Below are 13,403 nucleotides of genomic sequence, written 5' to 3'. Positions count from 1 at the left end.
TATCGAAATAGTATGATGTAAAGCCATGAATAGAGTCATTACGTTTTGGAGAGTGTAGATTAAGTAAAAAAAAAAAAAATGACCTTATAAAGAAAAATAAAACGTGTGTTACTTGAACATGGGAATGCCATACTGTGAAAGTCAACGAACAAAATCACAGAATGTATCAGGGAGGGAATAACATGCCCTGTCATTTTCAGAACATAAATGCAAGGATGAAAAAGGTAATTAGGTTAGTATGAGGATTTTAAATTCTAAATATTGTAAGCACACAAACAAATTACAATAGTAAGAGATAACTTTGTTTCTACATATCCAGTACAATATGAAAACAGAAACATTCTACCAGATTTGAACGATATCTTACGTGTTAGACAAATGCACTCTAAACTTCAATGAGTTGGGGAATATAGTGATATACAAAGAAAGTGAATATTGAAATACGCAGCACAGCGCTCTGACTGATAACCTTCCACCAACCGTAAAAACGTTGGGAAAAGAGAAATCTGGCGAAATGATTCTTTCCCGACTCAACTAGAGATATTAATCGCGTGCATGCATTTGTATAGAAGATATGCATATATTTGGTATAAGATTTGTATATATTTGGTAAAACACTACAAAGGTGAGTGTAACAAAATGGAGTGTTATTCTTGAAATTGGCAAATAAATTCGTTTAAAGATAAAAGTAGATAAAACTAACTAGGAAGTGTCACGCAGTGGCTCCGCTGAGATCCGAACAAGACAATTGTGTTTGCATTTGACTATATGAATCCCAAAGTTATACGTGCCACCGGGCGGAATATCGTGAGTTACAACATATTTTGTAATGTAAGAACTACAGAAAATTATCTAGCAGAATAGTTTGAACCGAGTTATTTGTTCGGAAACGGTTGGGTAAGTGTAAAACTCGTATCCGTATCCAACACGTATCCCATCATTTTCAACTTTTTGGGTTAAAAAACCTTATCCCAGGGTCCCCAACAGAGTCCCAGACGAGGTTCAACTCAAAATGTTCAAATAGCAAGGGGGTTAAATGGCACATCATTTGAAAGCTGTTGTAAAATGAAAGAAAATGCAGCAAGTGTCGACTCTCTACAACAACCCTGTGCAAAATGGCGACGGGTCAAAAAAGTGTAAACAAAAACTTAGTTGAGAAGTCCAGGGTCATTCTATAAATCGGAAACGGTGAGACAAATGTGAAAACAGGAAAGAAAGTGTGGTATTATTTTCAAAGTACAAGTGAAAAGTCTTGTCCCAGGGTCCTCACATGGTCCCAAGTGTGGTGTCTCGACTTTCTACGACAACCCTATCCAAAATTGCGGCAAGTCAAAATGTAAACAAAAGCTTAGTTGAAAATCTATGGCCACCTTGAATCCAAGATGGCCGCTTAAAACCTATATCGAAAAGGTAAGCATACCAAACTGCTGAACCTAGGAAAACCAAATTTGGCGCTAATGTTGGTTAGTAGGTGACGAAAATATGCGAAATGTTGAAAAACGTGACATCATGAGTACAAAATGCTGCACTATGTATCGAACGCATGTTCAGCTCACACCAATGGTGTTGGAGAAGCAAAATGTGGTATTTACGTTTATGGTTAATAGTAAATACCACAAAATATCAAAGATATCTGTATAATCTGTAATCCAATATGGCTGCCAGTGTAAAAAATGAGTTTATATATTGAAATACTGTGACCAAACCAACAAAGTTTGACGCAGCCGATGAACTGAAATGACTTACACATGGTTTGGTACTACTCGCCAATCTTGCAAATGATTTTTTTTTTTTTTTTTTTTTTTTTTGTATATTTGGTATTGCTTGAGGTATTGCGATCAAACCAACGAATGACATACAAATGTAACCATCACGAATACGTTACAATAGAGCCCCCAAGCTACTGGTGCAGCAAGTCCTTATTGCATGAACTACGTATGACAAAATTAGAAAAATACCCGAAGGGATTCAACTTTTGTTTATCAGTATGAGTAGGAAGTCAGAGTTGTGAGTTCATCGCATAGTCGTTATATTCAAGTAAATGTGTCGAGAGAACCGTGACGAACGTGCATTAAGAACAAAACATATACCGAACGTGCTCTTACCGAATAAAATAATAGTTGAAGCGAATCGAAATTCAATTGTTCTTTAGTCTCCCTATTGTTTCTAAATACATAATAGAGAAAAATAGAGATTTAGATTTGTAATGTTATGAATGAGATAGGTTTTAAGCGGCCATCTTGGATTCAAGGTGGCTATAGTTTTTCAATTAAGCTTTTGTTTACATTTTGACCCGCCGCAATTTTGGCCAGGGTTGTCGTAGAAAGTCGAGACTTGCTCCATCTACTTTCATTTAGCAAGATCTTGCAAACGATCAGCTACTTAACCCCTCTTGCCATTTGAAACTTTTTAGTTGGACCCCACCTGGGACCCTGTGGGAACCCAGGAACAAGACGTTTTAACTTAAATTGTTCTACTTTGAAACTAATGTCACACTCTCTTTCCTATTTTCACATTTGTCTCACCGTTTCCGATTTATAGGGGTGACCATGGAGTTTTCAATTAAGTTTTTGTTTACATTTTGACCCACCACTTTGCACAGTGTTGTCGTAGAGAGTCAAGACTTGCTACATTTTCTTTAATTTTATAACAGCTTTCAAATGATGTGCTACTTAACCCCCCTTGCCATTTAAAGTTTTGAGTTAGACTCCATCTGGGACCCTGGGGCAAACTTTTTTTATACGAAAAATGTGTCCTTGAAAATGATGGGATACGTATTGTCCAAGTTTTCCATTTACCCAACCGTTTCCAAACAAATGACTCGGTTCAAACTATTCTGCCAGCTTTGTAGCTTTTAAGTACAAAATTTGTTGTAACTCATGACATTCCGCCCGGTGGCACGTATAACTTTGGGTTTCGTCTAGTTATAACATATCAAACGCAAACACAATTGTCTCGTTTGGATCTCAGCGGAGCCATTGCGTGACCCTTCCTTGTAAGTACGTTACGACACGTCGATATGGCGTTCCATTCTCAATAATAACAACGAAGATTAACTAACCCTTTGTAAGTAAATTTAAATACTGAGGCGTAAAAGTAACAAATTAAACCCAAGTCGACGGGAAGACAGAAATCGTGCCAAGTGCAAAACATTTATATTTGAATATTAAATTTTCGCGCTTCATTGTCGATGAAAAATCTGTTACATTATAACTTACTATTAATGAAATACGTTTTTATTTATTTATATTTTATGTTTTGTACGTAAGTAAACTACAAAATAATTATTTATTATTATTATTATTATTATTATTATTATTATTATTATTATTATTATTATTATTATTATTATTATTATTAATATTATTATTTTGATATTCGCTAGGGCATTCTTTTCCAACCATGTAATCTGGTATTACCAGTGGACAACTATATGGATGCATGCGTGTATGACATGTGTGTATGCAAACCGAGCGATAGATGCCTATGCGATTCGATAGCAACGTATGCACAAAATTGCCAAAATGAAGGAGTTGTACTACCATGGACATATAATTCCCTTTGCGGTATGTACAAATGTAAAATCATTAATATGTTTGTTCCTAATAGTAAAAAATCTGATGTGTTGGAAGCATTAGGATAAATAATATTTGCTGTATCTTTAGGTTACAACTGTTGGAAATATGTTACTGTAGTTTTGATTTAACCTCTTTTTCACATTAAGTACGTAGTAGGGAACACCGGGGCACATTTGCCAACTTTTTTAATTGCACGTATGGTATTTTATCGGAAACCTATTTAGAGGTGAACAGGATATCATTTTCTTCCTTATATCTTTATGAACGAAGTGGAACAGGTATTTTTCCACAAAATGAATATTGAGTTTCACTACCAATGGTTAAGTGTGTTCATGTGACGTTGGAAAATGTGCCCCGTATGCGGGGCAAGTTGGCCAACCTACTAAAACTATACAGGAGCAAGTGTTCCAACTAATTCACATGCTACAACACAGGTAGTAAATCGTTGCTTTTACTGAAAATGTACCTTTTGTTTATTGCTTAGACAGTATAGAGAAGTGAGATTATGGTAGGACTAATCAACAATATAACAAAAGTCATCATTGTCTGAATCACAATAAACGCGAACAAAAAATACAACATTTCCCTTTGTACAGTTTTCGTGTGCCCAGTTGTTGCATTTTGTGTACCTGACCCACTTCTTTGCCTGAGAGTTGGAGAAAGGTTCAATAAATGCATAAACAATCTTCATCATCTTCATCACTCGAATTAAAGTTTTTTACACAATAGACTATATATTTAATGGCAAGAATGTATTCAGCATTGTTTTGGGGGGGAGGGAGAGGGCCATAGCCGCTTCGATATTTCGAGGGGGTTGTTCGGACGTTATTTTTGCAACAAAAAAAATGTCAGCAGAGAATAACATTAGCTTTTTTTACGTTACCCCTTGCTGCGTGCCTGGTCACGGGCTACGTATTGTGTACCATACTTTGTTATTTCGGAGATTTCTTTACACAGTAGGCCCTACATGCATTTGTTATAGTCCTACTAAAATTAGAGAGACTGACTGAGACCGGAAAAATATTGGAAAACGTGCCCCGTATGTTGGAAAACCTGCCCCATCGCCATTTTTGAACTTCAACATAACCTTGACGAGTAATGGTGTATATTATTTGCAAAACAAACAAATCATTACGGAAAGGAAGAACACCATCTTTAGTACACGCAATGTCAAAGCAGTACGTTTAACACTAGTACATTTATTTTAAGTTTTAATGCAGACCTGATACTTTACTCATTTTCGAAAAAATGATTTCACAAGGTCTCCTGCCTATGTCAACACAGCTACTCAACTGAAACTTGCGTAGATGCCGTGCCAAGCATTGCTGCTTCTGCCAGTCCACCCGCAGGAGCGATCTACCAGATTCTTTCAGAACCTAAGGCAGTTGGAAAACGTGCCCCTATAGAAAACGTGCCCCGGTCTTGTCTACTTAAGGCGCGTCTTCATTCACGTCTGTTCAATGCTTCCAATCTTTAATTAACATAGTATCCGCGGTGTTATAGAACACACCTACAGATACCAACATATGTTCTAGTAATGATTAGGGAAAACAATTTCTTAGCTTGTGCAGACTGCAAATACTGGATCTGTGAATTTTGTCGGCATAAATACCTTCACTATCATAAACAGTATTGTCTCCGGGAAAAACTGTCCCAGTGTAGATGTAGTTTGTACTGATCTTTTTTCTTCTTGAGAAGTTCGCTCATACGTAACTTATTTTACAAAGATGAAGTCCAGTGCATAAGCTTTATTTGTATTTCCACATACAATCTTCTACCTAAAGCATTCTCTCCCAACATAATTACACATTTCTTAAGTGACGTAACAAGAATATCCAAATCAACAAAACTAGTAATTAGTAGCATACATCTTGTCTTAAGCTGACTATTTCTATATCCTTGTTATTATGCAAAATTTTACTTTTTTAAAACTATTATTTGACAGTAACTAAACAATACATACTTGAAACCTTCAAACAAAAAAACTTAAAAAACTGTTTAAATTATCAACCTATATTTTCATATGATAGCGACCGTTCTTTTGAAGTTGAAGTTTCGCAGTTCTTTAGGAAAATCCAGGAAGTAATAAATACTGCTCCAATTTAATATAAGTGATTCGAAACAAGGATAAAGCAGCAGGAAATAGCAATAATAAATTTACAAAACTTACGAAACATGTGACAAATGTAAGTGGCTCCATCGGAGCACAGCTCTCTTTTTGATTTCAACACAACAAAAATCAACGAATTTCAATAAATAGAAAGAAGACACAAATTTTACCAATAATATTAATTACACTTTGATATTCTACACTCTGTTGCAATATTCGTCTTCCTCTTTGATACATAAGAGAAATTTTAAAGTCACTCTCTCAAGGTTAACACACTTTCCATATTTCCGAAACATTAATTTCTAAAATATTTTATTTTACACGTAAGGCTATACAATATCTTCTTATCGATTTTTGGTGGAACCTCAAGTGGTTCGGGTCATACGTTAAGCTGTAAGTTCATGTCTTATATAACCTCGCTACTCAAAGGGGCGCTAATTTGAAAATGAAATCAAATTATTTATCCTAGAAGATTTCACCATACTCCTTGCAGCTATCAATTTCTTTGTCATGGCTAGTCTTGATGATTTTATAAGATTTAAGTTTTACACTTAACCTAGGTCGATCTTTGTTGTTATGGAAAGTAAGTTCATCTTCAATTTCAGATAGGACTACAAAATCCAAATTCAAACTTTTCGTTTTAGGCCAACTTATCGAATGTGGTGTTCTTTTGTGAAGCAAAACTGACTCAATAGTAAAGCGTTCACGCTTGATACGACAGGTAACTGGTTAGATCTAAGGTCAAGCGAGTTTATGATGAACAATTCTACCGTCTTATATGATGAGCAATTGTCATTGTACCGTCTTATATACTCATTCAGTTTCAGTAATCATCCATCGCGTTTTGCCTAAAGAAGATGAATATGAATGCTTAGTAAGAAATTTCATTTCGTTTGATTCCACCATTGCCGTTGGACATTTATGTAAAGAGGGTTACAAATAATTGATTGAAAATCTAATTTCTAGTAAGAGGGCTAATTACTTAAAAGTTCATTCAAAATTGATAGCTGCAAGTACTGGTATTGTTAATACTTTCATCGAAGAATAATGCGTTCAGAATATATATATCTCTAGCTGATTATAGCTACACAATGCTACATTGTATGTTCATTTTCATTACTATTCGGACTCCAATAGTACGTTTTGTGTATTCTCGTTAATGAATGGTTAATACGCATGATTTCTGTGTGAGTGGCCAATAGTTGGCTTCCCGGTAGGGATACCTGCCTCGCATATAAGCCCTAACAATAGTGAAGATCTGTCTTTAAATAGCAGACCTCATATCCTCAATACTGATTTTAAAAGTGTAATAGATTCGAATCATTGCAATCCCATTTTATAGCACACTAACTAAAATGCTTGTTCTTCGGTCGGGAATAATAAGGGTTTTGCAAAATATATAAAACTTAAGAAACTGTTGAAATAAATAAATAACGAACAGCAAGATCTTCTGTAATAACCACATCAACATCAGTGAAGTAGCTAACAAATCAATAGTTTTATCGTCTCCTGTTATGTAAAACTGCATAACACATAAATCAAGTGAGTTACATATATGCAAGGCGTTCCCCATACCATAAACGTTGCCAACACCTAGTGGCCTCCTTGAAGGTAGATATAGATCATCGATATGGCGACGTGTCGAAGGATTGCCGATGGTGTGCCACTGGCTACAGGGTTTCGTCGAGTCGAAATAGATATCTAGAATAGGGGTGTTGAAGTTACCACCGCGTAGTAGCGAGGACTTCATATTGGTCCACGCTCCTTTGATTCGTTTCTGAAAATCGCGAATGGACCAACACGAACTATCGCCAGTCATGTGCATGTGGTTATTATTATTTTTTTTCTGACGGATTGTTCCTAAAGTGAGCTTCGAGGATCAATAGTAACCCCTATTACTAAATCATGAAATGAAAGATATTGAGATGAGTACGTATAATTGTATGAATTCAAATGGTAACTGACGCCGATCATTAGAAAGTGAATATGGGAGAACTATGAAATAAAGTAAATAGACGTGCGTCATTTTATTACACAATCACCAGAAGAACACATTTTCTCTAATTCCAAACGGTTATCGTCGAATATGTACGGTTAAAGAGCACTTCGATCGGCCAAATTGAAAAGCACTCAACGACTTATCCCTCTACAAGCAAGGTTTCGCTCATCGCTTCTATGGCAAAGTTGGAAGAAAACGTGCCTAGTAATCATAAGGTTGGTGGTTCGTGCCCACCCCGCCGTACTTTTTAAGTGTTTATTTTTTAAGATTCGCCTCGATGTAAAGAAATCACGCATATAGGCAATTTAACATGTTTTTGAGGAATAACTTTGTGGTTCATTGGCGTTTCGTCGCGTCTCTGACGCTGGTGGTATAATTTTCAAAACGGAAGTGGGCCAATGCGGATTGTAACTGCAGTCACCAAGTTTTGGCGAGATGTCGCTAGTCGTCCATCGGTGGTCCACCAACGATTACGACATGGGATTTTTAAATCAACCAGAAGCGTACATAAATTTTGAGGCCTAAACAAGCAAAAATAGAAAAAGTGGCTTCCTACGCGGTTATATCTTGTGAATATCTATCCATATACAAAATTTGGTGACTGTAGGTGACTTCTTTGTATGGGAAAATGTGATGACCACACACACACACATATATACGTATTATTGTATTATTATTGAATATTACGTTCATTACTCAACGAAAAATTAGTCCATTGTGCAGATTGAGAATTTTTTTATTCAAACATTTAATGTGTTTTTTTTTTATTTAATTTTTAAAATTTATTATTTTCCTTTCAGATATCGAATGTCCCGCTGGAACCGGCCTAGAGTTTCAAGAATGCGGATCTCCAATGCCAATAACCTGCAGCAATAGGGATGCACCAAATCTGGCTGAAACTGACCAGTGTCTCAACTCATGTATACCATCGTGTCAGTGTCCTGATGGACAAGTACTCAACAAAGGACAATGTATCGATCCTACTTATTGTCCTTAATCGGCAATGAAAGATGCTCTTATGAAAGTATTATGGTTTCATAAATGAGTCAACTAGTTTCGTTCGTTTTATAATTATTGTGAAACAAGTACGATTAGTCTGCTATTTCAATTTTATGAATATTTGCATAATGCCCTATCAGTGCTATGAAGATTTAGTGTTTTATGTAAAAGAAATGTATTTTCTATTATTTTTTTTAAATATGTACTTTAAAATGTGAATAAAATGCTAAATTAAAATTTGATAGTTTTAATTTAAGTCCTATTTGATAGCTGAACCAGTAGTTCAGAGGCTGGTAAGTCCAACGCAATACACTGATTTTATTTATATGTTTATTATTTAGATCAAGGTGGCCAGACGTCCCATTTTAGCCGGGACAGTCCCTTATTTTCAACCGTTGTCCCGTTTTTTCTGATTCTCAAACGGGACGCCTAATTGTCCCGTTTTTAAGCAAAAATGACCCAGGTATCAAGTAATTATTATTCAAAATATAAATGGTCAATGCAAATTCTACACTCTTCCGTACCGACACTCATAGGGAAGGTTAAGCCGTGCCTAGAACTTCTGAATGTTCAAATGGGAATTGAGCGTTCTGTGGTTCAAGTGGAAATTGACTTGGAATTCTGAGTGTTCAAGTAGTTAAAAGTATTGTTGGTTTGTACTTAAGTTAGAAACGCTGTGTTATCTTTCTTACTTGTGTATTTTCTAAATTGAAAACACTGCTGAGTTTCAAAATGCAATGTGGAAGTCACTCCCCCTCGACCGTCGCCGATTCGTATGCGTCCCGTTTTTGAAAGTAAAAGTTCTGGTCATCTTGATTTAGATAACAGTGTTAGTTTCTGCGTATATTTAGAAACAACTTTTTGCAAGTATCATATGACCAAATGATTAACTTTTGGAAATTATCAGCCTTGTAGTGTCAACAATTTCTTAGTGATTTTTTATGTGCGTATATTAAAAGAAACTCTTATAGTTTACTACATCAAAACATGACAACAATATATTTTTAATTGTAGTCACAAACAACGTATTTACGGAACTAATACCAAAATTATATTGTTTTTCCTCTACATTTTTCTTTAGAAATTTGGAAACGGCAGTAATTTATATACGTATATATATCGCATTTGGAAAGCAAGCTCCAAACCCGACATGCGTATTGTCATGCACATTATGACAAAAATCAAGTACTAAAAATAAATCCCTTGAAACATATTGCATATCCTATAATGAAACCTTTTAAGTTTATACGTTTCTGTGAATAATTGCCCTACCGTGTTCAGTGTTCAGGCTTACCATGCCTACCATAGAAACGTTTATCCTCAGATTTGAAGTATCACAGAGAGCAATGTCAATATAACTACATTGTATACACGACTCCAAAAGTGCATTACCACCTGCAATTCTCCGTTTCCTGCAATAGCAGGCAACCCAAAAAGCTCAGCGCTTGGGTTGGTTGCACATTCGAAAGGCGTTGGACCAAACCTCAATTTTGTTACAAATATATCAGTGTGGCAAACTGCAAATAAGAGAATAAAATAAACTGTTAAGACTTACCATTTTATTATCGTGATGGCAATGGATGACATAAAAGTTACAAAATCATCTTACCTAAGCAGTTCAAACAAGGTGAATGGTAAGAAACACACATAAGAGGAAAGCAGTTTCTTTCCTTTTCCAAAAGAAAATCTCGTAAAAAAGAAAAAGATTATATAATGTAAAGGTTTAATATAAAAGCCTAACACCCCAAAACAAACATCCACACGACACAGAAAGAGAGAGAAACACAGAATAGGGAACACCAATGGCTTAGCTGACTACCGGGCCTCTCATACAAGATAAAGAGATGGGACCTTAGTTGTAAACCTAATTGTTATAATAATAATAATAATAATAATAATAATAATAATAACAATAATAATAATAATAACAATTATTATTATTATTATTATTATTATTATTATTATTATTATTATTATTATTATTATTATTATTATTATTATTATTATTATTATTAAAAATCGTCTACTTTCCCAATCTCTGACCTACCTAAGAGCATGTCTGTATATAGCGGTCATGTGAGTACCTTTTGTCAATGAGTGGCCCTAAAGGTAAAAGGGATGCAAATATCTGAGAGAGAGAACAAAAAACTTTCTTATGATAAATTCTAGGGGAAAGTTCGAGGAATTGCTTTTGACGGGCGTTTTCTTGTTTTTCGGGGACAGAAAATTGTATCGGCTAAGAAATTACAGTATATAATATTGCAAATTTGCAAGTGCACTTATTTACAATGCAATTTGAGGTAATAAAGAAATTGAGGACTTCGGGACAAACGACTTGTCAAGTCCAAAAAGTGAAACTATAAAGGAGATAGCTTCACAAGGATTTCTATTCATCTGATTTTCTTCAAACTTGGCACATATATACTAGACCGAAAATAAATGCACACATGTTTTTTTTATTTCTTTCGGAGAACAGGTTAAAGGAGGCAAAGGGTCCCTTTTAAAAAAGGGTACCTTTGATTTAAAAGGACCAAATTAAAGAAACGATACTCTGCCGATGCAAAGATGACTTCAAAGTACAAAATACGGGTTTTGAAGTTTTTTACAGAGAAGTTTTGCAGAGGCAATGCTCCTTCGAAATGAGAAAGGACCCCGAACAATCTTTATGGAAATTGGATTTCGGTGGAATTGCTTGGGACCGTGTTATGTTGTAGATATTATGTTCCTGAGAAAATGTCTCAATGGACACAACCAAAAATCGTTGGCCGTTTGGCCACCATGAGGCCACTTTCTTACAAAAAAGCCGAAGAAAACGACATTCGAGATTTTGGACAAAAATACTAAAACCGTGATGTTGTAGATATTGTGATTCCGAAAAGGTCCTAATGGCCATAACCACCAAACACTGATATTTGGCCACTACAGGGCTACTTTTTTTAAAACAGCCAAACATAGTGATCTTCTGGATTGCAATGAAAATCAGTAAAACTGTGATGTGTTGTAGATGTTGTGATCCTGAGAAAAAGTCTCAATAAGCACAACCACCAATCACTGACCGTTTGGCCACTACGAGGCCACTGTTTTGAAAGTAACCGAAGATGGCGATGTTCTTGATTTCGGTAAAAATGACTAAAACTGTGATATGTTGTAGATATTGAGATTCTGAGAAAAGTTCTTAATGGGCACAAACACTAATCAATGACCGTTTGGCCACAACGAGGCCACTTTCTTGAAAGTAACTGAAGATGGCCATGTTCTGGATTTCGGTAAAATCACTGAAACTGTGATATTTTGTAGATATTGTGATTCTGAGAAAAGGTCTTAATGAGCACAACCACGAATCACTGATCGTTTGGCCACCACGAGGCCACAATTTTGAAAGTAACCGAAGATAGCCACTTTCTGGATTTCGGTAAAAAGACTGAAACTGTGATATGTTGTAGATGTGGTAATTCTGAGAAAAGGTCTTAATGGGCACAAACACTAATCAATGACCGTTTGGCCACAACGAGGCAACTTTCTTGAAAGTAACCGAAGATGGCCATGTTCTGGATTTCGGTAAAATCACTGAAACTGTGATATTTTGTAGATATTGTGATTCTGAGAAAAGGTCTAATCACTGATCTTTTGGCCACCACGAGGCCACTATTTTGAAAGTAACCGAAGATGGCGATGTTCTTGATTTCGGTAAAAATGACTAAAACTGTGATATGTTGTAGATATTGTGATTCTGAGAAAATGTCCTAATAGGCACAACCAATAATTACTGACCGTTAGGCCACTTTTTTGAAAGTAACGGAACATGGTGATGTTCTGGATTTCGGTAAAAATGACTGAAACTGTGATATGTTGTAGATGTGGTGATTCTAAGAAAAGGTCTTAATAGGCACAGCCATTAGTCACTGACCTTTGGCCACAACCAGGCCACTTTCTTGAAAGTAACCGAAAATATTGATGGCCTGGATTTCGGTAAAATTGACTGAAATTGCGATATGTTGTAACCATTGTGATTGTAAGAAAAAGTCTTAATGGGCACAGCCAATAATCACTGGCCGTTTGGACACTACGAGGGCACTTTTTTGAAAGTAACGGAACATGGTAATGTTCTGGATTTCGGTAAAAATGACTGAAACTGTGATATGTTGTAGATGTGGTGATTCTAAGAAAAAGTCTTAATAGGCACAACCATTAATCATTGACCTTTGGCCACTACAGGGCGACTTTTTTGAATGTAACGGAACATGGTGATGTTCTGGATTTCGGTAAAAATGATTTAAACTGTGATATGTTGTAGATGTGGTGATTCTAAGAAAAGGTCTTAATAGGAACAGCCATTAGTCACTGACCTTTGGCCACAACCAGGCCACTTGCTTGAAAGTAACCGAAAATATTGATGGCCTGGATTTCGGTAAAATTGACTGAAATTGCGATATGTTGCAACCATTGTGATTGTAAGAAAAAGTCTTAATGGGCACAGCCAATAATCACTGGCCGTTTGGACACTACGAGGGCACGTTTTTGAAAGTAACGGAACATGGTAATGTTCTGGATTTCGGTAAAAACGACTGAAACTGTGATATGTTGTAGATGTGGTGATTCTGAGAAAATGTCCTAATGGGCACAACCAATAATTACTGAGCGTTTGGCCAGTACAGGGCTATAGTGATGTTCTGGATTTCGGTAAAAATAACTGGAACTGTGATATGTTGTAGAGCTT

The 13,403-nt window shown here is 35.8% G+C and overlaps 1 protein-coding gene across 1 annotated transcript in view; it reads left to right on the top strand.

Moving 5' to 3' along the window:
• The window catches only part of LOC145680794 (kielin/chordin-like protein), a 222,949-nt gene extending 214,250 nt beyond the window's left edge, over positions 1 to 8,699 (top strand). Inside the window, exons 10-11 of the mRNA XM_081751833.1 lie at positions 3,386 to 3,566; positions 8,488 to 8,699. Of these exons, the coding sequence (XP_081607959.1) occupies positions 3,386 to 3,566; positions 8,488 to 8,684 (378 nt within the window). The 3' untranslated portion in view covers positions 8,685 to 8,699. The remainder of the gene's footprint in view (positions 1 to 3,385; positions 3,567 to 8,487) is intronic.
• Positions 8,700 to 13,403: the final 4,704 nt, after the last annotated feature.

Source organism: Thermobia domestica, chromosome 3 (assembly GCF_964235325.1).
Source record: "Thermobia domestica chromosome 3, izTheDome1.hap1.1, whole genome shotgun sequence".
Lineage (NCBI taxonomy): Eukaryota > Metazoa > Arthropoda > Insecta > Zygentoma > Lepismatidae > Thermobia > Thermobia domestica.
Note: the sequence above shows the minus strand (reverse complement) of the source record. Positions and strands in the feature narration are given on the sequence as shown.